Genomic DNA, 27,973 nt, shown 5'->3' with positions numbered 1-27,973 from the left:
GAGCCTTTTCCTCAGTTCTAGCGAAGGATAGAGGCGGATTGCTGGGAGATGACAAAGGTAGGGCGTAAGCGAACCCAGGCAGAGACAGAACCTCCGCCAGAGCTGGAGCCTCCGGTCGAACAAGAGGCTATGGATGAGGAATCCTTGCATGAGGAGGACTCCAGTGAGGAAACTTCTAAACAGGAGTCCGGTGGCGAGGTTCGGTTGTCCAAGGCTCGATTGGACATTCTAGAAGGACAATTGGCACAGACCAATGCCCTACTAGAGACTCTCATACGCAAGCTAAAGCGTGATGAGAAGCAGAAGAAAAAGCGAAAGACTGCGGATGTTAGTAGTGTAGAAGGTGCGGACCCTTCAGTAGGGACTGAGGCAGAACCAAACAAGGTTGAACAGACCGAAGTGGAATCAGTCCTTCAGGTAGTTCCCAAGTACAAACCAAAGCCCCCATTGGTCTTCAAGGGAGTGAATGACTATAAGGTGGTGGAGGATTGGTTTTATGATATGGAGGACTACTTCCGAGCGTTGCGGTTACCAAGCTCAGAGAAGGTCCCATGTGGAAAACCATACTTGGCAGATAATGCCAAGTCTTGGTGGAGAATGACAGAGGCCAACGAAGGACCGGTGGCCACTTGGGAAATGATGAAGGCGAGGATCTGCGTGACTTACGTTCCTCCAAATGCTACTCTGCATCTAAGAGACGAGCTGAGCAGGCTGAAGCAGACCGGAACCATTCAGGAGTATGTGAATGGGTTTATGGCAAAGAGGATACTTTCACGGACATGGGGGATATGGACGTGTTCCATGCCTTCATATCAGGTTTGCAAACCTGGGCTCGCGGTGAGGTGATGCGGTGGAACCCGACCAACTACAAGGAAGCGTTGGATGCGGCCATCAAGGTGCATTTCAACGATAACCTACGAAAGGGAAACACGACGGGGTTGGGATCCACATTTAGCAAAGGGGCCAAACCAAGGGGAACGTATAGCCGAGGGAAATTCAAGAAGAGTTTCTCTAAGAATAAGTCCTCGGGGTTCCGGAAAGGCAAATCCGGTGGCCAGCAAGCGAGTACATGGGGGAGTCAAGCGAAAAGAGACAAACCCATGGATAAAAAGGTCAAGTCGTTTAGCAACATGGGAAACAAAATATATTACAACTGCGGTGAAGCGGGACACCTTTCGAGGGAATGTCCCTACCCGAAGAAGGCTAGAGCCAATATGGCCATCAAGTCGGGTGAAGTCCAAACTAAGGTATGTGATCCAGTCCTTAACTCAAAGTTACTCATTACACGAACAACTTTGGTAGAGAGTCGTTCGCGACATCTACTAGCCCTCCGAGGGAAGCTCAGAGGTAGCTTTGTTAAGATCCTTATTGACACAGGTGCTTCAGATAATTTTGTGGTTGCAGACATAGTCCGGCAAGCCGGACTAACGGTGCAGCAGCTAGGCGAACCAAGGACTATAGAGTTTGTTCAAGGTAGCCAAAGCACCGATGAGGTACTTCGATAAGCGAGAGTCGAAGTAGGGACTTGGAAGGTGGACATGGAATTCACCATGTTAGACATGGCGGGATTTAACGTGATCTTCGGAATGGATTGGTTCAATCGGTTCGTGGTAGCCGTACATGGATAAGGTAGAAACCTTGTGGTACTGGCAAATGCCCAAGGAAGAAGTTCTAGGGTGGAGGCCCAGGATCTAAAGGTAGGGCAAAGCAAGGCCAAAGATTCTTGCTTAAACCTGGTATCCACGAGAAAACAACTCACAAAAGGAACTAAGGTAGTATTTTTGTGCTTACTCTCAGTGAAGAGTGACAAAAAGACAAGAACAAAAGAAGTACCTTTAGTGATCCAACGGGTGTTGGACCAATTCCAGGATACCATGCCGGAGGAGCTATCAGCGGGGCTGCCCCCCGCATGACTGACAGAACATAAGATTGAGCTGGTCAAGGGTGCTGAGGTGGTGGTTTGTCCCCCCTATCGTTTGAAAGAAAAAGAACTCAAGGAGCTCAAGTGCCAACTAGAGGAGTTGGTGGACAAAGGGTATATCAGGTTGAGCAAGTCGCCGTATGGGGTGCCAGTGTTATTTGTGAAAAAGAAAGATGGATCTATGCACATATGCATAGACTACCGGTTGCTCAACAAGTATACAAAGAAGAACAAGTACCCTTTGCCAGGAATTGAGGACCTGTTCAATAGGTTGGGAAAGGCAAAATACTTCTTGAGGATTGACCTCAGGTCAGGATACTACCAGATTAGGGTAGCATAGGAAGATGTCGAGAAGACAATCTGTCGAACCAGGTATGGGAGCTTTGAGTTTCTGGTGATGCCCTTTGGGCTGTGCAATGCGCCGGCAATGTTTTCAGCGTTGATGAACCATATCTTTGTATTCTATCTGGATCACTTTGTGGTCGTCTATATCTACGACATCCTGATCTATAGCGAGATGCTAGAGGAGCATGCCGAACACTTGGCGAAGGTGTTTGAGAAACTAAGGGAACACAAACTGTATGCTAAAGAGAGCAAATGTGACTTTGCTCAACAAGAGGTAAAGTTTCTCGGGCATGTGGTGGGCCAAGAGGGGCTCAAGGTGGACCCGGAGAAGGTCCAAGCGATCCAGGAATGAGAGCGACCATCGAATGTACATAAGTTGAGGGCATTCTTGGGGCTATGCAACTACTACCGAAAGTTTATCAGACACTATTCGAGAGTAGCCCTGCCCTTAACGGACCAAATAAGAAAAGGGAAGATGGTATGGACAGTGGAATGTGAGGCGGCATTCGTCCACCTCAAAGGGAAGTTGAGGAAGGCTCTTGTGTTGGCATTACCAGACTTTGGTAAGGACTTTGAGGAAGAAACGGATGTTTCGGACTTTGTGTTGGGCGCAGTTTTGAAGCAAGACCACCATACAGTAGCGTTCTTCTCGAAGAAGTTGGACAAGGCTCAAAGGAAGTGGCCTGCTCACGAGAAGGAACTGTTTGCGGTGGTCAAGGCGCTCAAGGAGTGGCGACACTACCTTGGGAGACACTTCAAGGTTTACACGGACAATGTGGCAACGAAACACTTCTTGTCACAGCCCAACCTAAGAGGGAAACAGGGTCGGTGGGCCAATGCCTTGGCTGAGTTTGATTGTGAGATTCTGTACAAGCCTGGGAAGAGCAACATTGTGGCAGATGCGTTGAGTCGAAAAGCGAGCTTGAAGTTGGCGATATCCAATGTGACAGCAACCTTTTGGGACGATGTGCGGACAATATATGAGAACGATGGTCTAGCACAAGAAGTGTTGCTAAGGAATCTAGAGGCACGGGAAGCTCACTAGAGAGGTGAGCTACCAATGGAAGAGAAAATGGGCTATGCAGAACACAACGGACTCATCTATTACAAGCGAACGAGGGTGTATGTTCCTGAAAGGGAACTAAGGAAGGTAGCCTTAGAAGAGTGTCATGACGGACCTCTTGTGGGACACGGCGGAGTGCCCAAGACGATGGGCTTACTCAAGAGGAAGTACCATTGGCTAGATATGGCTAAGGACGTCCAAAACTATGTAAAGACATGTCCAACATGTCAGCAAGTCAAAGCCGTGACTAAGGCTAGTGGGGGCTTGTTGCAAAGCATCCCAATTCCAGATCATCCGTGGAAATGTCTTACGATGGACTTCATCATGGGACTGCCCCCATGCAAGGGGTTTGATGCGATATTCGTGGTGGTGAATCGATTTTTGAAAATGGCACATTTCATACCCACCACAACGGAAGTGAATGCGGAAGGTGTGGCGAAGCTATTATTCGAACAAGTGGTTCGAGTGTGGGGAAAGCTAGAAGAGATCATCTCAGATTGGGATAAGATCTTCACTAGTAGGTTCTGGAGGACTCTCCTAGAACAGTATCGCACCAAGTTGAAATTCAGCACAGCCTATCACCCACAGACAGATATTGGGTATTAAGTCAAGTTTGATGGCACTAACACTTCTTGACAGACGGACAAACGGAAAGGGTGAATAGGCAGCTGAAGGATTATTTGCGATGCTATGTCTCAGGAGACCAGACCGATTGGGTAAGTCATTTGGGACTTGCGGAAATGTGTTATAACAACTCACCACATTCGAGTATCGGGGTGAGTCCATGGGAAGTCATCAATGGGCGAGCTATTGAAGGTCCTATGGAGCTCGGCATGGCCGAGTACCATGGAGAGTTACCTGTAGTGGAGGCATTCATGGCGGAAAGACTCAGCATTTGGAATCTAGTGAGGGATTCCTTGGAACGGGCTCAACAAAGGCAAACCAAATACGCGAACCAGAAGCGTCGGGATGTAGAGTTCCAAGCTGGGGAGAAGGTGTGGCTGAAGACTAAGAACCTGAGGCTACTAAGTGGGATCAGTCGGAAGCTGACCCAAAGGTAAAATGCATGTATTCCTAGAAATGAACTGATCTTGAGTTCCTTAAGCAGGTTCGCGGGGCCTTACGAGATTGAGGCACGAATTGTTAAAGTGGCTTACCGTCTCCGTCTTCCTCGAGAGATGGGGAAGATGCACCTCGTGTTCCACATGAATTTACTCAAGCTGTACTTTGAGGATCCACTTCGCAAAGACCAAGTGAGACCTTTACCTGAGGTTATCCAAGGGGAAGAGGAATACGAAGTCAAGGCCATCCTCAATGCGCACAAGAGCAAGCGACAAGGACGCGAGGTGAGAGAGTTCCATGTGAAGTGGAAAGGATTTCCATACTGCGAAGCAACATGGGAACTGGAGGAGAACCTAGTGAACGCGCGAGATCTAGTGGAGGAATTTTTGCAAGGCAGAACTCTATGTACTTATGCAAAGTTCAATTAAAATATCAATTTGCAAAGTTGAGCAAGTGGCATATGTTGGGACCCGAAGGCACGCCGAAGGTAAGCTAATTAGCATGGGTTAGCTAGGTCGACCAGGCATAGAGCACTACGCCCGACTCCCCGCGGGGATGTCGAATCCGTAGAGGTATTCTACGGAGGTTGGGTTCAAGTCCCAACCCCCTAGTAAAGCAAGGCTGGGTTCAAGTCTTGACCCCATACTAGGGTGTGGTGAGGTGAGGGGTATAGGGACACTTATAGTCCGTTGTCATGGGCTCTTGGCCAGGGAGGATGCCCCCAGAGACATAGTCAACAAGTCGTAAGATAAAAAGAGACGTTTGATGTGGGCATTGAACTTCTTTTATAGGTGGTGGAGTTGTAAGGAACCGACTCCCCGAGATGCCGTAGGCTAAAGGATCCCCAAAAGCATGACCGAAATGACAAAGAGTTCATCGGATGGGACCGAGTCGAAGATCGAGTCCAAGACCGACTCTGAGACCGAGTTCGAGATAGAGTCCGGGATCGAGTCCGAGGCCAAATCGGAGACCGAGTTCGAGACCAAGTTCGAGACAGAGTCCGAGATCCAAATCGGGTCTGAGACCGAGTCTGAGGTCAAGTCCGAAGTCGAGTCCGAGATCGGGTCCGAGATCGAGTCCGAGACCGAGTCCGAAGTCGGGTCCGAGATTGAGTCCGAGATCGAATCTGAGACTAAGTATAAATACTAATACAGGTCAAGGGGTGAAAGCCCAAAGCATGCGTCTCCCAGGGGGGGGGGGGGCTGTAGGGGGTTCCAAAAGTATAGTAGGGATAGTGAGGTCTAGGAACCAGTCTTGAAGGAACTCTCCAGTGGTGCTTCCAAACTGACTTGAGGTTGAGACTGGGGCCGAAGGGCCTTGGGTGGGAGTGAGCATGGGCTTGGGTGGTGCTGGAGGGGCCACCCAGGGAAGTGCTCAAGAGCAGCTGCCACTCCCAATAAGGAAACCAATTGTGGTGCTCCCGGCTCATGTGGAGTGGTGCCCCACTTGAGTACCTTGTGGCTCATTGGTCCTCGCCCTTCCTAGGGGCTTGGGCCTTCCCTTCGGGATGGAAGTGGGGGGGTAGAGGTACCCATACCAGGCCGCTAGGCCACAGTGTTTCGCCCCGATGTCCCGAAGCAAATGTTGCACCCAAGGCTTGGGACTTAGAGGGTCCCATGATCAAGTCTTGTTGTACCAAGGGGTGTTAGGAACCTGGAGGCTTGGTGTGCTTGGCTGCTTGTGCCTGCGGGGAGTGTAGCCGAACCTTAAGTCCAGTCTAACCTGGGGAGGGGGATTGGGAGGGATTTGGGAATCCGTAGACGGAAGGCTAACACTCCGTTGCTCATGCAGTGAGTAGCTGAAACCAAGGAGGACCAAGTAGGAGCTGGTACAATAGGTGGGAACTTCTCAAGGGAACTTAGCACAAGCCAAGGTAGTGTTGGTCGGATAAACGAGGTAAGCTGGCAAATTGGAAAAGAAAAATTTGTGGCTTACACATATGCACTATAAAAGTCAAGGCCGAGAAAGAAATCGAAACCGAGACCAAAACTGGGACCGAGACTAAGTTTGAGACCGAGTCCAAATCCAAGTCTGAGTTTGAGTCCAAGTCCGAGTCCGTATCTAAGTCCAAGGGTAAAAGCCCAAAGTGATCATCTCCCAGACTTTAAGGGGTTTGGTGAGCTCTAAATGTATAATAGGGGGAGGACTCCAATGGAAACAGTTTAGCTAAGAAATGTTAATATGATTAAGGAAGGCTATACCCACATAATAGGTGATGATATAACCATTAAGGAGTCCAAGGCTAGAATGAATACAAATGGACAAATGAGTTAACTTGGTGAAGTATTCAAAAGTTGGCTCTAGATCAAATGGTACTCCTAATCTAAGTGTGGGTGGTACTACCTACTTAGATACCTAGTGTTGCATATTAGAACCTCGCTCTAGCCATATGGCTAAAGCACCCAAAGGCAGAAGGTGGGGAGAGTACCCATAAGGCTCATATAGGGCCAAAGTGTTTCAAAATATTATCCCAAAGTCCTAGATTGTGGAAAGGAAGAAAAACAATCCTTTTATGTAGTGACCAAAGATGCAATTATATAGCAAGGAAGTCCCAGAGGTCAATAAGATATATTGGTTATGCCTTTGGGCCCTGATCCAATGGCAATATTGGCAAACACGACTGGGACGAAAAGGGACTTAGTGGGGACCAAAAAAGGGATGTTAAGGAAGGTTATTTTCCATGTTTTTTAGCATCTTAAGGATGCTAAAGAGTGATTCTAGGATGATCACTCATGGACAAATGGCCTAGTCTTTGAAAGACAAGGCTATGGCATGGGTAGTTTAGGAGTACCAATGAGACAAGGGTAAATGGATATGGTTTTAGTGTTACAGGTTGATATATTGGTAGCACCTTTGGGGTGTTGATCATAAGATTGAATATGTGGAGCACTTGGACCAAGTGCAAAGGTTTATATAAATACCATTGATGGGGCTGTGAGACACAAAATCCCTAGGCCCCAAAGTAGAGCCGAAAGGGCGCCACGTGGTAGTGGCCGAAGCGAAAGCCAAACGAGCATAACACGTTTGGACTAAAAGCTCCGACTTGAAAAGGTCGAGAGTGGGAGTGGAACTCCCAACAAAGGGCTTGAGGAACAAGCACGGGGCGAGCCATAAGTGAGTCTCTAGAAAAGGGGACACAAGAGGACCAAAACATGACATGTGGAAGTGTCCGAGATGTACCCGAGATGGAGTCCGAGATGGGGTATGAGATGGACCGAGTGAAGTCCAAGAAGGAGTCTGAGATGGACCGAGATGGAGTCCGAGATGGAGTCCGAAATGGACCGAGATGGAGTCCAAGATGGACCCGAGATGGAGTCCGAGATGAACCGAGATGGAGTCCGAGATGGAGTCCAAGAAGGACCCGAGATGGAGTTCGAGGTTGCGACCGAGACCGGGACCGAGCCCGAGCCCGAGCCTGAGTCCGAGTCCAAGCCTGAGTCTGAGTCCGAGTCCAAGTTTGAGTCTGAGTGGGTGAAAGCCCAAAGCGTTCGTCTCCCAGACCCTGGGGGGTTTGGTGAGCTCCAAAAGTATAATAGGGGGAGGACTGCAATGGAGCCAGTTTGGCCCAGGAAGGCTGTACCCAGTGTTAGATGATGAGCTGCCCACTGGGAAGTCTAAAACTAGAGTGAATACGGACCGACAAATGGGGTAGCTTGGTAAAGTGTTCAAGAGCCAGCTCTAGTTCCCCCAGGAGATCGAGTGGCCGATGCTCCCAGTCCAAGTGTGGGTGGCACTACCTACTTGGATACCTGGCGTGGCTCAATGGAACCTCGCTCTAAACCCATGGCTAGAGCACCTAAAGGCGGAAGGTGGGGAGAGTACCCATGAGGCCCGCGTAGGGCTACGGTGTTCCGAAATGTTGTCCCAAAGTCCCAGACTGTGGAAAGGAAGAGGAGTAATCCTCTGGAGTAGAGACCAAGATATAGTCATGTGGCGAGGAAGTCCTAGAGGACTGTGGGACTTAGTGGTCAGGCTTGTGGGCCTCGATCCAGTGGCAGTATTGCGGCCAGAGCAGAAAGGGATTTGGTGGGGACCGGAAAAGGGATATTGGGGAAGGTTATTCCCCATGTCTGTGGGCATCCTAAGGATGCTAAGGAGTGGATCTGGGATGATCACTCATGGACGGATGGCCCAGTCTTGGAGAGACAGGATTACAATGCAGGTGGTGTTAGACCACCGATGTGACCAAGGTGAATGAGCATGGCCTAGCGTAACGGGCTCATATGTCGGTGGTACCTTGGGGTGTCGGTTATGGGATCGGACACGTGGAGCACTTGGACCAAGTGCAAAGGTTGAGTGGCATGGATGCCATTTTTGGGGCTAGCAAGCCCCAAGTCCTAAATGGGACTTATGGAGGTTGTGAATGAGACTCCTCTAAGTGGTCGGAGGTGCGGTTAAGTGAATAAAGTAGAATGGAAAAATTTGTCGCTTACAACTTGGTATCAGAGCTGTTCCTTAGTCTGACTTTTATTGGTGCTCAAGTATATCACCATTGATATTGCCATCAGAAGGTCCTAGGAGTGGGCCTATCCTTGAGGAGTAGCATGTTGAGAGGACATGGCTCTCCACTCAAGTTCATATGTGAACTTGGGCGCGATGTGGTGGATAGAAAAGGGGCCAGTAAGGGAACGACTTTGGGATCTTGGGAACAGTATAAGGGTGTCGCGAATGTGACTTCGGGTATCGAAAGATACTTGTCGACCAGTCCTTACGGGCACTCTTTCCTTACTGCCATGACGGTAGGAGGTCGGTACTGCTGGTTCCCTTTATTGGCCCCTCTTGTCCAAGTGTTAGTAAACTGGACTTAGCATCTGTACTTGGCCGGATGAGCATAAGGAAGGAATTCCTAAGTGTCTATTTAGCCAAGCATACTTGGCCCGGCTTGTTAGTTCTCTTTTGCTCTGTCTTGCACTGGCTTGGCAAGAACCCTCGCATATTGAGACTAGTCCCTCAATATCGCCGGATGATAGCTTACCGTGTCTGCCAAACACCCTCGCTATCACGCCCTTTGTGTTGGTCTCATTTCAGTCCCGAATGCTATTTATGGAAGGTGTCTAGATTAGCTCATTTGGCATATCTACGGAATATAGAGATCGGTCTGAACACAATGGTGTTCATCCCATGTCCAAATTCGCAATCTAAGGACATTCCATATTTAGTAAGTTTCGGACTTGTCCCAGAGACTAACTCCTGGTACTAAGGGAGGCTTGGGGTGAAAGCCCAAAGCGTGTGTCCCTCAAGGGGGGGGGGGGGGGCTGTGGGGGGTTCCAAATGTATAGTAGGGATAGTGGTTGGAATGCATGTCCGACCACCTGAGACATTAGTTTGGCTCCCGCTGGGCTGTGTCGCTCCTTGTTCTGCGTCCGGCTTGGGTCTAAGCCCAAGCTCCACGCTGCTCTAGTCGGTGGAGTACCCTCCTTCTCGCGTTAGGCCACCGGTATGCCAAAATTGTGCCAGACTCCGTCTGACACCATTTTGCGTGCAGGTGCTGGATACGGGGAGCTGGTGCTCGTGGGATTGTACCGGACCCTCGTTTCGTAGCGCAACGGGCTTGGAGTTCGGCTCCAAATTCAGGTGCGCTACAAAGGGTTTCCTCAGAGAGTTGAGGATGTGATCCAGATAAGCGTTTGACTTAGCAAACTGCTTGATGTAGTTGTGGTAAACAACTACAGTTGGGATCACGGGAAAGATGCGGACTCTAGAACAATAAAGGAGTCACAAGATTACCCTTATATAGTTGAGGCTGGTACTCATAAATTTGAGACTGAAATTGGTGACCGTGGGAGGTCAAATACAGAAGAGGACACAAGTCCTCGAAATGGTAGCTGGGGTTACCTCTAATAAATGCTGGAACAACCCAAGGAGTTGGGGGTGTACTTAAAGATGAGTTGCTATTTTCATCACATGGACAAATAGTCCTAAGGGGCAAACGTTAGCCCCAAGAAAATCATCAAGTGTCGGAGTAACACTTGCAAAGATTGTCCTTGTGAGTAGGACATGAATACAACAAGTTGTGTTCCAGCGAGTTGGCACCTCGAAGACTAAGACCTTGTAGGTTGTTGGATTAGGAAAGTCCAAAATGCTAGATGACTCAAGTGGAGTCAGGGAATGGTCCTAAGGGATTGGTTGAAGCATTTGGACTGATTTGTATGGTCTCCTATGAGGTATGGGTAGAATCATAAGATCCAAGTATGAGAACAGTAGGTATCTCATTGATGGCAGAATGTGCCATACTAAAGTTGTGGGAAAAATGTTCCCAGAAGAAAGCAACTTTGGCCTAGAGTTGGGTGCAAACACTATAGTGCGGTGCTAACGGATAGTTAGCATGAGGAACAACTATATTGGTCTTGGCAAAGACCTAAACACTAATAAGTAGTGTCATAAGAATAAGCTCGTGGGGCCAATGGTGTGGAGGCACCAAATATGCCAAGGTGTGATACCTTGAGGTTATGTTGGTGGGTTCATAAGAACCCCTTGCCAAGGGAATCTCAACGGAAATGGGAATGGCATAGCCTAAGCTGGAAGGCATGTGGTAGAGTGTGGTTGTCAAGACCCCCAACAAGATCAAGATTGGAAAATACAAAAGACAAAGAGAAAAGCTAGTGGAAACAAAGAAGAGGCCTTAGACTGGCGTTAATTTAGATTGTGGAGAAATGGAACAAGGCTAACCTATATATACTATAGGTTGATGAAGCTCCACCACTCTTGGATCGTGGATGGCCTAAATATAGCTGAGGTCAAGGAGGCACCACATCAATATCAGGAATGTGGCTCGAGACTTAGGAATCGTACAGGGAATCAGAGAGTCGGGAATAGGGAAGTGTCTCGAGAGTCAGGAATAGGGAAGTGTCTTGAGAATTAGGAATGTGGTCTACAAGTCAGGAATCCGGCGAGAGTCAGGAATGTGGCAAGAATTGGGGGATTCCTGATAGCACCCCCTCCTCAAGAACGAGTGGAACGAGGGTGTGAATGAGAACGACAAGAAGGATGAGATGAGCGGCGAGGGATGGGAGATGGAGAAAAAGAATGAGGACTGGGACGAGAAGGATAGCGGCGGTGGAAGTCCTAAACAAGGTCAGGAGAATGAATCAAGTTGTTTGCAGGTTCCCAAGTGCGTTCTTCAGGTCCGTAACCCTTCCAGTCGATCAGATAATAGAGTTTAGACAGTGAAATCTTGGAATCAAGGATGTCCTGAACCTCATACTCAAACCCATCCTCGAGCTGCACTGGTGGAGGTGGAGGAATGACCCGATTGGGAATAGGACTGGGAATATAAGGCTCAAGGAGAGAGGAGTGAAAAACAGGGTGAATTTGATATGAGGAGGGAAGTGCAAGGCGATAAGTGACAAGATTAATGATGGTAGTGATAGGGAAAGGACCGAGGCGTTTGAAATCAAGTTTTGGACAGGGCCTGGTGGTAGAGATATTTTGCCTGAGGAGCCAGACTTTATCCCTGATATTGTAAGGGGGACAATCCTGACGATGGACATTGGCAAATGTTTTATGAGATTCCTAAGCACAATGGAGGTGGAAGGAGATGGAGTTGTGGATTTCCTGGAGGTTGGAGACAAATGCCTCAGAGCGGGGATTTGAATGAGAGGATTCGGATGGAGAAGGAAGTGAGAGATTGAATTGAGGATTTCGGCCAGTTTGCAAAGAAGGGGGAAATTCGAAAAGAGGAGTGAACAGAGTTGTTATAGGAGAACTCAGCAAGGGGAAGGATATCGAATCAGTTATCGTGATGATAGTTGATGAAGCACCTCAAAAATTGTTCCAACGTCTGAATTGTTTGCTCGGACTGCCCATCAGTTTGAGGATGATATGCCAAAGAGAGGTTGGCCTTCACTCCAAGCCGCTGCAAAAACCGTTGCCAAAAATGAGAGATGAACTGAGGCCCCCGATCCGAAACCACATCTGTAGGAATCCCATGAAGTCGGAAAATTTCCCTGAATACCAATTTTGCCATGTCCTCGCCCGAAAACTCCTTGGTACATGGCAAGAAGTGCACCATCTTTGAGGAGCGATCCACCACGACTAAAATGCTGTTGAAGCCTTCAGAACTCGGAAGATCACTCAAAAAATCCATGGAGATGGATTCCCAAGGACCTGAAGGGACCGGAAGGGAACGAAGCAAACTTGAAGGACGGTGGCGAGGTACCTTATTTTGGGCGCAAGTGTCACAGGAGGTAACAAAAGCTTTGATGTAGTCGTCTATGTGAGGCCACCAAAAGTCCCATGCAACTAGCTCATAGGTTTTCGCAATGCCAAAGTGACTAGCAGTCGGGCTATTGTGGCACGCCATCAGAACCAACCTTTGAGCATCACCTTCAGGAACGTAAAGCTGCTCCCCACAGTATAATAAGCCATCTAGGAACTCAAACTCGTCAAATCACCGGCAGTCGGGAGTCACTGGGTGTCCAGCTTGAAGATGGGGAAAAATTTCGTTAGCGAGATCATCGGATTGAAGATCGTTTCTAATTGCATTCATCAAGGAGGAGTCCTGAGGGGCCAGGGAAATTGCCATAACTTGAAGCCAATCAGGACCGAGGATAACTTGATCCTGTTGATCGAAGGCAGGATTACCAGGCCTGAGACTGAGATAGGAGTGCCTTGAAAGAGCATCAGGAAGGCCTTGAAGCTTTCCAGTCTGTACTTGATAACAAAGTCAAACCGACTCAAGAATTGTGCCCACCTTGCTTGACGACGGCTTAAAACTCGGGAAGTGGCAAAGTACTCGAGATTTTTGTGATCCATCCAAATTGTTGTTTGATGGCCCGCCCCTCCAAGAAACGGCACCACTCTCCAAAGGAATCCACGATGGCAAGGAGCTCCTTGTCGTGGATTTTGTAATTGATCTCCGCAGGCTGGAATTTCCGAGAATGGAAAGCGACCGGATGAAGTTCTTGATCTGCTCCGAGTTGAGACAGCACAGCACCGATGGCAAAGTCAGAGGCGTCAGCCTCGATGAAGAAAGGTTGTGAGGAATCAGCATGGATCAAAACGGGTGCAGAACTGAAGGCTGCCTTGAGTGTGTCGAAGGCGTGCTGGGCAGTAGCAGACCAAGAGAAGGGAACATCCTTGCGAGTGAGATGCGTGAGAGGAAGGACAATGTCAGAGTAGTGATCAATGAATTTGCGGTAGAAGTTGGCGAAGCCAAGGAAAACCTGAACGTCCGACATTGATTGTGGAGGCTCCCACTCAAGAATAGTTTTGACTTTGGCAGGATCCATCGTGATACCCTCAGGAGTGACAATGTACCCAAGGAACTCCACAGACTATTGATCGAAGGAACATTTCTCAAGCTTCGCGTATAGGCCGTGTTCTCGCAGCTTCGCCAGCACCTTGCATACATGTTCGTCGTGCTCCTCCTGAGTTTTTGAGTAGATAAGGATGTCATCGAGGTAGACGATCACCATTTGATCAAGAAACTCCTAAAAGACGTCGTTCGCCATGTGTTGGAAAACTGCTGGAGCATTTGTCAAGCCAAATGGCATGACAGTGTACTCGAAGTGGCCATAGCGGGTTCGGAATGCAGTCTTCCATTCATCACCAGGCCGGATCCGGATCAGGTTGTATGTGCCACGGAGGTCAATCTTGGTGAAGAAGCGGGCACCGCCGAGGCGTTCCAACAGGTCCGAGATCAGGGGCAACGGATAACGGTTCCGAACAGTCACCTTGTTCAAACCTCGGTAATCGATGACTAGCCGCAAACTCCCATCCTTCTTCTTGACAAAGAAGACAAGCGCTCCAGCCGGGGATTGCGAATGCTGAATGTATCCCAAGGCAAGGTTCTCATCCACGTACTCTTTGAGGGCCTTAAGCTTGGACGGGGATAACCCGTAGATAGGCCCCCATGAAGGTGATGCTCCTTCTTGTAAATCAATGGGACAGTCATAAGGCCGATGAACAGGCAGTACACTAGCTTTTTTCTTGTCAAGAACATCCCCAAAATCATGATACTTCTTAGTAAGACTGACAGGAAAAACATGCAAAGCAAAAAGGAAAATAGGTTCTTCATGAAGGAGTTCTTTCATAGTGATTGTGGAGATAGGAGGAGGTGTACGACTAAATGGAATGATGAGACGAGGATACTGTCCAGTGTAAGATGGAAGAGAGGAAAAAGAAGAGGGTGAAAACTTCGTAGAGTCAGGAACAGAACCCCGATTTGAGTTTAGGGAACTTTTCCTGATTCAGACTCGATGAACAGCAGGGGAAGCCGTGGGAGATGGTGATGTGGGAGAGATGAGCTGTAATTCCTTCTAACAAATCTGAGGTTGATGTAGTTGGAACCAAGGAAGACCGAGCACCACAAAGGAGGACTTACTATTGATGATGTTGAAGGCGATATCGGTGACAGTGGACCCGATGTGTACTCGAACGGGCAACGTTTCCCTAAGTCCAGAAGATGGAGACACAAAATGCCCGCCAATGCCTTCAACCCTCAGATCCTGTATGGTAGGAGAAAGAGGAATGTGATGTCGGGCAACAAAGTCCGTGTCCATGAAGCAGGAAGTTGCACCCGAGTCCAGTAGCGCCAGAGCCTTGAGTCCTGATTGTCCGGTGAAAGAAAGGAGGCATGGGACACGGAAGTTGCGGGAATTGATGGTGGCTTTAATGAAAGGTGGTGAGGAGCTTGATAAAGAAGAAAAATGATTTTTATTCGGGGAGTCCAAATAGACAGCTCCTACTCTGTTTGGACAGGGTCGTTTCCCGACTACAACAGAGGTGGACTTTGAGGCAGAGTGAACTCGAGCAGACGGGGAGGCTTCTTGGGACACACAGCTGCTTTGTGATTAGGATCAGCACAGTAGAGGCAAAGATTATGAGATATTCGACGTTGCTTCTCAGCAGGACTCAACTTCCCTCTAATGAGTCGGGGAGTACCAGAAATATCCATCGGGACCGAAACAGTAGGTTCAGAAGTATGCCCCAAAGACTCAAGCTGGGATTCCTGAGTCTAGGACGGAAAAACAGTGGCACGGTGACTTTCCTGACGACGTTCAAATAGATGATTGTCACATCGAACAGCTTTGTTGATGGCGTCCGACAGGTCCTTGGGATCCTCCATGGTGAGCAACAAATCCTTGACACCGTTGTTGAGGCTGAAATGAAATTGGTCAATCAGAGCCCGCTCATCCCACTGAGTGTCCAAGGCAAGGAGTTGGAACTCTATAGCGTAGATCAAGGCAAGACGAGTCTCATCTTTGTGGTAGCAGCCCAAACCCGATCTGTCTCACCAAAACATGCTTCGAGCTTCTCTTTGAACAATTGAAGATCCATCAGCTCTGGAACCACGACCCCTTTCATGCTCTTCTCCAAAAGAGGAGAAAACCATGACAAAGCTGCATCTTCGAGCAACGTCCCAATCACGCTGATTTGAGACTCGGGAGTGGGGTACCGCCGATGTTGAAGTGCAAAGATCAGCTCCATTTGGTTCAGAAATCCGCGAAGCTCCGAACGCTTGCCTGAAAATTTCGCCGGGAAACTCACCTTCGGTTCAGGAACTTTGCTAGATCCTTGAGCCGAAAGTGAAGCAAGCTCCTGCTGCATGCGAAGAAGGGTCGCCTTCAGCTCAGTATTCTCAGACTGGATTTTTGCAAGGACTTCGGCAAAGAAATCAGGATGGCTTGGAGACTCCATCGGCAAAAAGAAAGAAAGAAAAAAAAAAAAAGGAAAAAAGACAAAGGCAATCAAACAATCAAAACGAGCTAAACCAAAAGCAAAAAACACAATCTGAATCAAACTATCAAGACCCCCAACAAGATCAAGATTGGAAAATGCAAAAGACAAAGAGAAAAGCTAGTGGAAACAAAGAAAAGGCCTTAGATTGGCGTTGATTCAGATTGTGGAGAAATGGAACAAGGCTAACCTATATATACTATAGGTTGATGAAGCTCCACCACTCTTGGATCGTGGACGGCCTAAATATAGCTGAGGTCGAGGAGGCACCACATCAATATCAGGAATGTGGCTCGAGACTTAGGAATCGTACAGGGAATCAGAAAGTCTCGAATAAGGAAGTGTCTCGAGAGTTAGGAATAGGGAAGTGTCTCGAGAGTCAGGAATAGGGAAGTGTCTTGAGAATCAGGAATGTGGTCTGCAGGTCAGGAATCCGGCGAGAGTCAGGAATGTGGCAAGAATTGGGGGATTCCTGACAGTGGTGACCAAAACAATGATGGAGGTGTGGAAGCACCAGCAATGAGTTGTAGGACTTGACAACTATTAGGCAAATAAGCAAAAGGTGCAAGATAATTGGTTAAACTGATAGAAGGTAAAAACTTCTTAATAGCATAAGAAAGTTAGATATACCCTTATGGGGGATAAATTGCTTATGTTGCGAAATAGTAAGTCAATGTCGTAAAAGGGAATGCTCATTGTCAAAGAGGCCATCATTTGGGACATCCAAACACTCTAGAACACCAAGAGGTGGTGTTTGATGTCACGAGAGCAATAGATAAGGCCCAAGGGACTAAGTCCCTAGCGAATAATGGATAGAAGGTGCTATCCAAATGTCCAAGGTTGCGAAGACGGGAGAAAACTGTCTACCTGAATTGGACAAAGCCAAAAAATGGAATTTTGGCAAGGCTAGTGATGGGCATATAAGGGCCAATAAGCAATAATATTAATCCCGGTGTGTGGGATTATAAAGTGAGCATACCTAGATTGAGGAACCACTCCCTAGGTTATCGGGTCAGTTCATCCCTAAGAATACTTGCTAAGGCATGATGGAAAGTGCAAAGCTATCCTCCTAGTCTTAAGGAAAATGACCGAAGGAAAGGTGTGAAGCCAAAAACAAGTAGTAAAGGGATAGAACCAAACCATAGGAATCGAAAGGTATAACCAAGGGTGGTTATGCCAATTGGGAGTGGAAAACCAAGTGGGGGCTCAAGTGTTTTGTTGCTAGCAACCGTGATGTCATGGAGAGTCTAAAATATGGAATTGTCCATGTTAGACTATATAGCAACTAAAAAGCTTGCGAAAAGAGAGGCCTTAACAAGCTAAGGGAAATAGTTCCTTCAAAAGTTTCTGAAGACGATTCTAGGTAGCTTAGTACCTAGAAAGCCAAGCGTAAATGGTTCCTAGAGCGTGCGAAATTAGAGTGGTGCAGCAGAAGCGTAGTCTTGAAGTTGGCCATGGGGCGAGGCTATCAAGGTTGGGGAAGTGGTTCCCGAGTGTTCAAAGAGAGGGCTTTGAACGAAAGTCGGTGGTTAAGGACTTTCACGCTTATGCATGAACTATATTACGGTGGCCGGATGACTTGCTAAGTGAGATTGGCAATTCAAGGGGACAAATCCCCTAGTTGAGGGTGCTAACTTCAAAAGGGGTAACCCATGGGACCGAGCATGGAAGAGTCCATGCATGATCACATATTTGTCAAGCAAGAGGACTTGGCAGTGCGGAGGAACTAGGTTCCTAAGCTGTGATCTATAGCGCGCTTTGACTATAAGTTGATGCACCAACATGGGGAGTCATGCCAGGCATCTTGGATGATGCCTTCCGTAGATGCATATATGAAGGTTGGGTTCGAGTCCCGACCCTCTAGTGCTTGGGTTTGAGTCCCAAATCATTAGGGCGTGGTGATGGTTTGGAATATGAGGACACTCATATTTTGGTGGTCATGGACTCTCAATGAGGAAATTGGCTTGGGCACACCGCCAAACAGGGGATGCCTTGGAGTCGTGATGCACGGTTAGATTGCTTAGAGTGAAAGCTTGGCATATCTAACTTGAACACTTTGGTGCAAAGGGCACCAAGGACGTGGTGAATGAGATGGGGACACCTAGTCTCAGTTGCTATGGATCCTTAGCTGGAAGGGCTGGCTTGGGTGCACCGCCAAGTGTGGGGGATGCCCCTAAGGTCATAGTCAACAACTTAGAAGGGTCTGGAAGACCTAGTTCCTATTGGTAGACCTATTAAGGGGTCAAGATGAGATCACTAAGTGATCTTATAGCTAAACAAGGACAAGGTCTTTGTTTGGGTTAAGGAATACGATTCCTAGTTCAAAGTGTTGATTTGAACTATTGATAATGGTGTGGTTTGGTCAAGGTGACTAAGTGGGAAGAACATCTAAGGGAAATGAGCTATGTCAATGATATGGCATAATAAGTCCGAGAAAAGTAGTCTCTATAAGAGATCCAAGGGAGGGTCTCAAAAGTTAGGCTGTGGATAGAGCCCATGGCAGAAAATATTAAAGAGACATATTAGGGGTGAACACCCTCTAGACTTGGCAAAGCAAAGTGCTTGTTATGGAACTGAAAGGAAACATTGAAAATGGAGGTAAGGATTCTATGTTGTTGGGTGCAATAATCAAGGATAGGAGCAAAAGATTAATGGCTAAGGAAAGAGCCATAAGAATCATGGGAAAGAATCCAAATGGCAAAGTTGGGTTGAGAACACTAATGTGTTGGGTGCTAACGGATTGTGGGAAAGGCAATGTTTCCCCAAGGATGGATTCCCAATCGCTTCGATTTGGAGAAAGTGGATGCTCCAAAGGGGGGAGCGGTAAGGTAGCCAAATAATAGGGCCGTGGGCAGCCCTAGCACCAATTATGATAACTGGAACTTAGTGCCCAAAGGTGGCACGATATCGAAGAGAGGATGATGGTACCCTCAAGTAAAGAACTTCCTAGGATAAGGAAGTGGAGTTGCACTATGTGCAACGTAAGGTGTCGGAGACACCTAGGAAATTGACTCGGAGAAGTCAAAATTAAAAGTTCCAAAGTGCAAAGGTTATGTCAATGGAATCTAAGACTACTCAAGAATGAGTAGTGGAATTGAGTTAAAGAGAGTGTCTCTAACGGGTTTAGCGAGAACTGAACCAATAAAAGGGAGCAAACCACCCTAGGTGGTCGAGTGAGTCTCTACGTTGGAAAGACTATACTCCTTAGAGGATGGACAAGGCATGGTGAGCCTTCGGGGTCAAACCATAGACAAATATTGGCTTGGTGCCAAGGATGGAAATGGTAATACCTGTGGGTGTTACTTTATAAAAGGGTTTACCGTTCGATGAGGACATCGAACTTCATCTATGGGTGGTGGAGTTGTGAGACACAAAATCCCTAGGCCCCAAAGTGAAGCCGAAAGGGCGCCACGTGGTAGTGGCTGAAGTGAAACCCAAACAAGCATAACACGTTTGGACTAAAAGCTCCAACTTGAAAAGGTCAAGAGTGGGAGTGGAACTCCCAACAAAGGGCTCGAGGAACAAGCACGGGGCAAGCCATGAGTGAGTCTCTAGAAAAGGGGACACAAGAGGACCAAAACATGACACGTGGAAGTGTCCAAGAAAGAGTCTGAGATGGACCCGAGATGGACCCGAGATGGAGTCTGAGATGGACCGAGATGGAGTCCGAGATGGAGTCCGAGAAGGACCCGAGAGGGAGTCCGAGGTCGAGACCGGGACCGAGCCTGAGCCCGAGTCTAAGTCCGAGTCTGAGTCCGAGTCCAAATCCGAGTCCGAGTTCGAGTCTGAGTGGGTGAAAGCCCAAAGCGTTCATCTCCCAGACCCTGGGGGGTTTGGTGAGCTCCAAAAGTATAGTAGGGGGAGGATTGCAGTGGAGCCAGTTTGGCCAAGAAAGGCCAGTTTGGCCCAGGAAGGCTGTACCCAGTGTTAGATGATGAGCTGCCCACTGGGAAGTCTAAAACTAGAGTGAACACGGACCGACAAGCAGGGTAGCTTGGTGAAGTGTTCAAGAGCCGGCTCTAGTTCCCCAGGGAGATCAACTGGCCAATGCTCCCAGTCCAAGTGTGGGTGGCACTACCTACTTGGATACCTAACGTGGCTCAATGGAACCTCGCTTTAAGCCCATAGCTAGAGCACCTAAAGGCGGAAGGCGGGGAGAGTACCCATGAGGCCCGCATAGGGCCACGGTGTTCCGAAATGTTGTCCCAAAGTCCCAGACTGTGGAAAGGAAGAGGAGTAATCCTTTGGAGTAGAGACCAAGGATACAGTCATGTGGCAAAGAAGTCCTAGAGGACCGTGGGACTTAGTGGTCAGGCCTGTGGGCCTCGATCCAGTGGCGGTGTTGGCGAATGCGGCCATGAGCAAAAAGGGATTTGGTGGGGACCGGAAAAGGGATATTGGGGAAGGCTATTCCCCATGTCTGTGGGCATCCTAAGGATGTTAAGGAGTGGATCTGGGATGATCACTCATGGACGGATGGCCCAATCTTGGAGAGACAGGATTGTAATGCAGGTGGTGTTAGACCACCAATGTGACCAAGGTGAATGAGCGTGGCCTAGCGTAACGGGCTCATATGTCAGTGGTACCTTGGGGTGTCGATCATGGGATCGGACACGTGGAGCACTTGGACCAAGTGTAAAGGTTGAGTGGCATGGATGCCATTTTTGGGGCTAGCAAGCCCTAAGTCCTGAATGGGACTTATAGAGGTTGTGAATGAGACTCCTCCAAGTGGTTAGAGGTGCGGTTAAGCGAATAAAGTAGAATAGAAAAATTTGTCACTTACAGAGGCTAGTAAATTTCCAAGTCTAGAATAAAAATTATAAAGGTTATAAGTGAAACTCCTTTAAGTGGTCAAAAGTGACTAAAGTAAAATAAAAAATTTAGTCACTTACAATGGGCCTTTTTCTTTTATATTTGAACTCTTATAGATCGTCTCTTGAGTTATTCCCTTTAATTGCTTGCAATCAATTGTGAGACACAAATCCCTAAGCCCAAAAGTGGAGTTGAAGGTATGCTATATGGTAGTCATTGAAGCAAAAGTCCAACAAGCATAACATGTTTAAACCAAAAGTTATAACTTAAAAAGTTGAGGGTAGGAATGGAATTCCGAATAAAGTGTTTGTGGAATGAGTGCAAAGCAATTGGTGAATAAGTCTTTAGAAAAGGGCACAAGAAGGACTAACACATGGCAAGTGTCGTGATATATGGAAGTGTTAGGGCTGAGTCCAATATAGAGTTTGAGAAGGGGAGTTTGAGATAAAGTTCAAGTAGGAATCTGAGATGGAGTTTGAGATGGAGTCCGAGTAGGAATCCGATATGGAGTCCAAGACAAAGTCTGAGAAGGAGTCCAAGATGGAATCTGATAAAGAGTCAGAGATAGAGTCAGAGCAAAAATCTAAGATAGAGTCTGAGAAGGAATCCAAGACCAAGACCAAGATTGAGATTAAAGTTAAGTCCAAATTTGAGTCCGAATCCAAGTCCAGAGGTGAAAGCCCAAAGCAATCATTTCCCAAACTATAAGCTCATGAGTTTAGACTTCTTAGGAGGTCACCTAACCCAATACTATTCAAACCCAAGGACACTTAACCTCAAATATCTCAAAACCCTTAGCCAATTGAAAAAGGGGGTCTTTCCCTTATTCTTATAAGGGAATAAGAATACTCCCTTATTCACTCTTATTCATGGGCTCTTTCCCTCTATATTTGAACCCTAGGATAGTAGAGGGATGACTCCAATGGAACCAATTTGGCCAAGAAAGGCTAATGTGACTAAGGAAGGGTATATCCATATGATGGTTGATGATATAACTACTGAGGAGTTTAAGGCTAAAGTGAATATGGATGAATATATAAGATAATCTAGTGAAATATTCAAGAGTCAAGTATAGCTCCCTCGGGAGATCGAATGGTCAATGCTCCCAATCCAAGTGTGGGTCACACTACCTGCTTGGATATCTAGTATAACTTATCAGAACCTCGCTCTAGCCACATGGTTAGGCACCTAGAGGCAAAAGGTGGGGAGAGTATCCACAAAACTCAAGTTGGGCCATAGTGTTTTGAAATATTGTTCTAAAGTCCTGGACTATAAAAAAGAAAAAGAGCAATCCTCTTGTGTAGTGACTAAAGATATAATCATGTGTCAAAAAAGTTCCAAAGGTCAATGGAATATAGTGGTCAAGCCTTCAAGCCTTAAATCAATGGCAGTGTTTGTGAGCACAACTATGGACAGAAAAGAATTTAATAAAGATCAAAGAAGGGATATTAGGGAAGGGTGTTCTTTATATATTTAAGCATTTTAAAGATGCTAAAGTGTGGTTATGGGATAAGCACTCATGGATGGATAACTTAATTTTTAGAAGACGAGACTATGGTATGGGTGGTCTTAATTATATCCAAAAAACAATCTTGATATTGCATTTTTTAACATTATCTTTGATTAAAAAATAAATGTAAGATTATAGCCGATAATATTCAGCTAAAAATTTAACATTACTTACATATTTAAAAAAACATTTTCTTTGTGTGAGGATCACAATAGCATCTTCTAGAGCTCTTTCAAGTGTTTCCACAACCAACCATAAATCTCTCCAATCCTTATTAAAATCTAAGCTTATGCACTCACACCACTAAGGATTCCAAAAACACTTTTTGAACACCGCTTTAACCTTCCCTGCCACCTCCTTCTCAAACAGATCTCTAAAAATCAGATCAAAATCCTTTGTCTTGTAGTGAAAATTTTATGCACCCAAATCAAAAGGAATATATTTTAGTCTTCTTACTCACCTTCCATTGTTTTTGGGGTTTGGATGGTACAAGCCCTAAATTGGTACAAATTTCCTTACTATTATATGTTAAAGGTAAGAAGCTAACATTTAGGCAAACCATACGTTCTACTTTATAATATTAGGTTTAATCTTCCCGACTTTAGCTATGGCGGACGAGGAGAGCTCCTCACGACCGCCTCGGCTGGAGGAAGGTCCTTTCAATCGAATCCTGGGCGCCACGGAGCACAATTGGTGCCGCGCGGTGGAAAGCGGCACGGGAATCACAGTCCTCGGCCTCTTGTTCTGCCGATCCGTGAATGTGGGCGTCTTCCAATGCGCGCTCGACGCCGTCCTGGCCAGGCATCCGCGCCTCCTCTCGCAGCTGGTGTGGATCGAGCCCGACAAGCCCGCCTTCCAGGTGAATGCCAATGCCACTGTAGCGATCCAGGAGCTAGCGCATGGCGACGACGATCCCGAAGATTGGCTGCTCCAGACGATCGAATCCGAGATGAATTCCAATCCCTGGACGGATCGCGACGCGCCAGTGCCGGTGTTCTTCGCTCGCCTCCACCGCCTGGGCGAGAAATCTCTCTTTGTCATCAGAGTCCACACCGCGGCGTGCGATAGAGCCGCGGCCGCGGTGATCATGTCCGAATTCCTCCATCGCCTGAGGGGTGATGACGAGCAAGAAGGAAAAGATGGCGATGGAGTGGAGGAGCTTGTCTCGATCGAGGACGCGATTCCCAGGGGCCAGGCGAACAAGCCCTTTTGGGCTCACGGCGTGGATTTGCTGGGCTACTCGCTGGGATCACTGCGCCATGCACTGCTTCCTTTTGACAACGTTGAAGAGCCCAGGAGAACGGAGCTCGTCCGAGCTTCTCTCAGCTTGGAGCACACCAAAAGCCTCACAAAGGTATGATCTTCTTCCATCCTTTTCGAGTTCTTCCCAGCTGTGATCTTCTTTGTTCCATAGTATTTTTTGCTTGGGTGTTCTCTTGGAGTTGCGAAGTTGAATTCCCTTCTTGGTTCATAGTTTTTCTTGCTGGTGTTCTTCTCTTGAGTTGCGTAGTTTTCTCGGATTTATCCTTGACTTCCAAGAGATTATCTTCTTGTTCCATGCTTTCATGTTCTATCATTCCTTCCTTGACTTCGAAGCTACGATCTTCTTGCTGCCTCTGCGAAACTCTCACTTGTCTCAGATAATTCGCGTCTCCACGATGTTGATGTTTTCTTCCTGGAAATAGTTACTTCCGAGCTTCTTTCCTTTTCGATCTTGTTTTCACTCCTGAATCGTTTTTCATAGTTTTGGTTGCTTGCTCGGGTGTTCTTCTCTTCAGTTGCGAAGCTTTTTTTGGCTCTATCATTTCTTCCAAGCTACGGTCTTCTCGTTTGTTCCTGGCAATAATTTCTTCCCAGCCTCTTTCTTCTTTCCATCTTGTTCTCACTCCTAGATCGTTTTTCTGTGCTTGTAGCGCTGCGTTCTCGAGAAAACCAACCTGTTTGGAGCTCTCGTCGCTGCTGGACTCAGGGCCACCACAATCTACAAGCAACTCGGCAATAGATCCGAGCACTTTGCGATCATCGGCCTCGTCGACTGCCGCAACCACATTGACTCGCTCTCACGATCCACTGCTGGTACGTTGTCAAACCAAAACTTCCTGTTCCCGTGACTTCGTTTTCCTTTCTAAAAGCCTGCTTTGCTCCATCCATCCAGGATTCTACCATTCGGCCATCTTGAACACGCATCACGTGAACCAAGACACGGGCTTCTGGGACCTGTCTAGGCGATGCTCCGACTCTTTTTCCAACGCCATAAAGAACCGCAAGCACTTCACCGACATGGGAGATATCAACTATCTCATGTTCCAGGCCTTGCAGCACCCGAACCTCACGCCTTCCGGGACCTTGAGGACGTCTCTCATGGTTGTCTTCCAGGATGTCATAGCTGACGAGTCGGAGGAGGAGACGAAACACACGCTTGGTCTGGAGGACTACGTCGGCTGTGCTTCCGTGCACGGAGTTGGACCCTCGCTTGCACTGTTTGATTCCATCCGGGACGGCTGCCTCCACTGCAATGTTGTTTATCCTGCTCCGCTGCACTCGCGCGAGCAAATACGCAAGGTCGTGGATGACATGATGGAAATTCTGAAGTCACAGCACGAAAGCTAAGTTAGGTGGGGTAAAAGAGTTTCAGACAGAAAACACCACTGAGTGCTTACCAATTCATCGTTGTCATACGTGACTTGTACTCTTCCTATTCCTGGTTGCCCAAGATTCAACGCAACGCCATACTTAAAGTGGAAGAGAAAGAGGAACACGTCAGGAATGAAAAGAAAACATTGAAAAGCCTTACATTGGAATAGAGAACTTGGTCTAGTTGGGAAGGGACTCCCAAAGTCCTGTGAGATCACAGTTCCCACCGGAAAGAACGATCCCAACGTTGGTGCAATGCTTGACAGCCGGATTCGAGCGGAACTTATCAGACAAAACCACCGCTAGACCGATGGCCCCGCTCGGCTCCACTACAACTTTGAGCCTCTCGTAGCACATCTTCATTGCTTCGATGATTGCGGAGTCGTCGACGGTCACGACTTCATCCACAAAATCACGAACGATGGGCCTAAAGGAAGCATTTTTAGACCTGGAAAGATATCACGTAACTGAAATACCAAGTGAGAGATCCAAGCGATGCTCGCAGTCCATCTGCTATGGTGCAAGTCTGTTTGTTCGTCTGCACTGAATTGGCTGCTTTGGAACGCGCGGCATCATCAGCACCGGTTGGCTCGGCGGCGATAATTTTAATCTCGGGCTTGATCGCTTTTGCAGCGATGGAAATACCAGATATCAAGCCACCACCTTCAAACGAAAGATGGAAAATTTAAGCTGGCTCAAAGAAGAAAAAACAAGGTTCATTACCACTTATCGGAGCGATGATCACATCGAGCTGCGGAACTTGCTCAAGAAACTCGAGAGCAACAGTGCCTTGACCACTGGAAAAGAAAACTCCAAGAACATCAGCGAGAAAGAAGATTGTCAAACTCACACCTGATAACTTGTGGATCGTTGAAAGGATGGACGAGAACCGCATTGGTTTTGCTCTTCACGGAGGCACACACGGCCTCTCTCGACTCAACGCTTGGATCGCACCACGAGATCTTCCCTCCATAGCGCTCCACATTCTCGACTTTACACTTTGGAGCATTTCGAGGCACGACGATGTGCGCTGGAATTCCTCGTAGCTTGGCCGCAAGAGCAAGCGCCGCCGCGTGGTTGCCACTGCAACGATCTAGAAACACTCAAGAACAAAAACTAAAAGAACATCGACAAGGAATGGAAGCTCGATCTTCTTACCTGCTGTGCGTCACGACTCCTCTCTCGGCTTGATCGTCCGAGAGAGAGAAGATCGCATTGGAGGCGCCTCTGATCTTAAATGCGCCACTGGAGGAAGAACCAAGAGGAGAACTCTACACTGGAAAAGCGAAAGAAAGGATTTTACCCGCGTTGGAATAGCTCGCATTTGAAGAACAAGCTCCTCCCGGCGAGCGCATCGAGCGACGACGACGTAATCACCTGAGTCACGCGGATTTGGCCCTGGATGCGATTCCTAGCTGCCTGGATCGAGTCGAGACTAGCAGCGTAATCCTCCACAGCCATGGTGGTGTCTTTAAACCCTAAAACCTTTTTCACTTTTAACCTTTTGAAATGTTAGGGCTCTTAAGACTTATCTGACCACACTTGCATTGATTTTTGAGCTCTCAAAAATGCCAACAAGCGACCTTGCGGCTTTTGTGTCGCAGCAGACTATCGCTCTTTTCGGATCTAAGTGCGTTTTTTTTATCTTTGTAGTGATGCATAGTAAGAAAAGGACAGCAATTGTGTTATACTTCTTTCCTCTTTCTCCCTCTTTCTTTGCAGCCTGCTCCTTTCGATCCTGCAGTGCCTCAATCACTTTCTGTCGGGGATGACCTGCTGCTCTTTTCTTAACTTTTTTCTCGGGCTCTCTATCTCTCTTCTTGGTTTCTTCCTATGGCGCTGGCTTCCCCCTCTTCTTGAGCTCCAGAGAGCAGTCGATGTCCTCGATCACGATGATCGCCTTGTTGGAAATCCCCATGAGCAGCTTCCTCAAGTCGGGCATTTCTCTTTACCTCAGTCAGCTCCATATCGTAGTCATCGTACTGCGTGTAGTTCGCTATGGCCGCGATGAGTGACGACTTCCCCGTCCCCGGAGGCCCATACAAGAGATACGCTTCCAAGCTCTCCCTACCCTGCTAAAGAACTTCTTGCTAGCCATGAACGACTCCAGGTCCTAGATGATCTTGTTTTTGAGCTCGGGATCCAGCGCCAGGCTCGTGGCGTCCATGTAACCCCAGTCGTCCGAGTTATGTTGGTGTAGAGCTGCCGGTCTTGGTTCTGTCGCTTCAAACTCTCGCCGAGCTTGATGACTTCCCTCATGTACTCCGGCAAGAGTATATACTTGTGCCTCCTGTGAACTTGGTTGGACAACGTACTCTCGGTGTGTTCCTCCGCTTCGATCGAAATAGCTGAAGCGTCCACTGGTGGAGGGCTCCATGACGTTGAAGACCCAGGAGAATGTGACGCCTTTGCACTTGTCCTCTAATGGCTCGCCCCTGGTGAGGTTGCGATTCGGCTTGCTAGTGGATCCTGTTTGGGTGTTGTTGCGGACGTACTCGGGGATCGAGAGCTCCGTCTCCCACCCCTTGGATGACACAGTTCTTTGAGCGTCGTGAGCGTCGCAGTCACGAGATTTTCTCTACAAGAAAATACGCGGGAGCTAGCTTCGTTGTGGCTTCATCTTCACGCCAACACCAAAATAAGAGCGACGCGTTACTCTCATTCTTGCAGCAGCAGCCGAGCAAGATGGCGATGGTATCACATCCGGATCTCTCATGGGCTCCATCATGATCCTCAACCAGATCGTTCCATGCCACGTCTGGTTCCTTCTGGAACCCAAGCTCAAGAGGTTTTGTCAAATTAAATGGCCTCACTAAAAACTTGTAGTAACCCATCCTTGTTTGAAATGCAGTTTTTGGAACATCTTTTAACTTGGCTCTGAAATGACTTCTTTGGCATAAACTTGTACGTGTCACCTAATGATGCTGAGGCTGCACAGTGGAGGGAA

General features: G+C 47.7%; 2 protein-coding genes across 2 annotated transcripts; one reads left to right on the top strand and one right to left on the bottom strand.

The window, feature by feature from the left end:
* The first annotated feature begins 22,951 nt into the window (after positions 1-22,951).
* LOC9634627 lies at positions 22,952-25,185 on the top strand. Its single transcript, XM_002965876.2, has 3 exons — positions 22,952-23,746; positions 24,306-24,468; positions 24,548-25,185. The coding sequence occupies exons 1-3, from the start codon at positions 23,000-23,002 to the stop codon at positions 25,000-25,002; spliced, it is 1,365 nt and encodes a 454-aa protein (XP_002965922.1). The 5' UTR covers positions 22,952-22,999; the 3' UTR covers positions 25,003-25,185.
* On the bottom strand, positions 25,065-26,511 carry LOC9634626 (serine racemase). Its single transcript, XM_002965528.2, has 7 exons — positions 26,330-26,511; positions 26,185-26,271; positions 25,879-26,109; positions 25,750-25,823; positions 25,503-25,689; positions 25,187-25,453; positions 25,065-25,124 (listed from the first exon to the last, which is right to left on the bottom strand). Exons 1-6 carry the CDS (start codon positions 26,485-26,487, stop codon positions 25,207-25,209), a joined length of 984 nt encoding a protein of 327 aa, XP_002965574.1. The 5' UTR covers positions 26,488-26,511; the 3' UTR covers positions 25,065-25,124; positions 25,187-25,206.
* Positions 26,512-27,973: the final 1,462 nt, after the last annotated feature.

The sequence above is a fragment of the Selaginella moellendorffii genome, unplaced genomic scaffold (genome assembly GCF_000143415.4).
Source record: "Selaginella moellendorffii unplaced genomic scaffold, v1.0 SELMOscaffold_6, whole genome shotgun sequence".
Taxonomy (NCBI): Eukaryota; Viridiplantae; Streptophyta; class Lycopodiopsida; order Selaginellales; family Selaginellaceae; genus Selaginella; species Selaginella moellendorffii.
The sequence above is the reverse complement of the archived record's forward strand: the minus strand, read 5'-3'. Positions and strand labels throughout refer to the sequence as shown.

Coding starts and splice junctions, on each gene's coding strand:
- LOC9634627 (XM_002965876.2), top strand. CDS start 23,000: ATGGCGGACGAGGAGAGCTCCTCACGACCGCCTCGGCTGGAGGAAGGT. Junction 23,747..24,305: donor ACACCAAAAGCCTCACAAAG/GTATGATCTTCT, acceptor CTGTGCTTGTAG/CGCTGCGTTCTCGAGAAAAC. Junction 24,469..24,547: donor GCTCTCACGATCCACTGCTG/GTACGTTGTCAA, acceptor CCATCCATCCAG/GATTCTACCATTCGGCCATC.
- LOC9634626 (XM_002965528.2), bottom strand. CDS start 26,487: ATGGCTGTGGAGGATTACGCTGCTAGTCTCGACTCGATCCAGGCAGCT. Junction 26,272..26,329: donor TGCGAGCTATTCCAACGCGG/GTAAAATCCTTT, acceptor TTCTTCCTCCAG/TGGCGCATTTAAGATCAGAG. Junction 25,690..25,749: donor GATCATCGCTCCGATAAGTG/GTAATGAACCTT, acceptor TTTCGTTTGAAG/GTGGTGGCTTGATATCTGGT.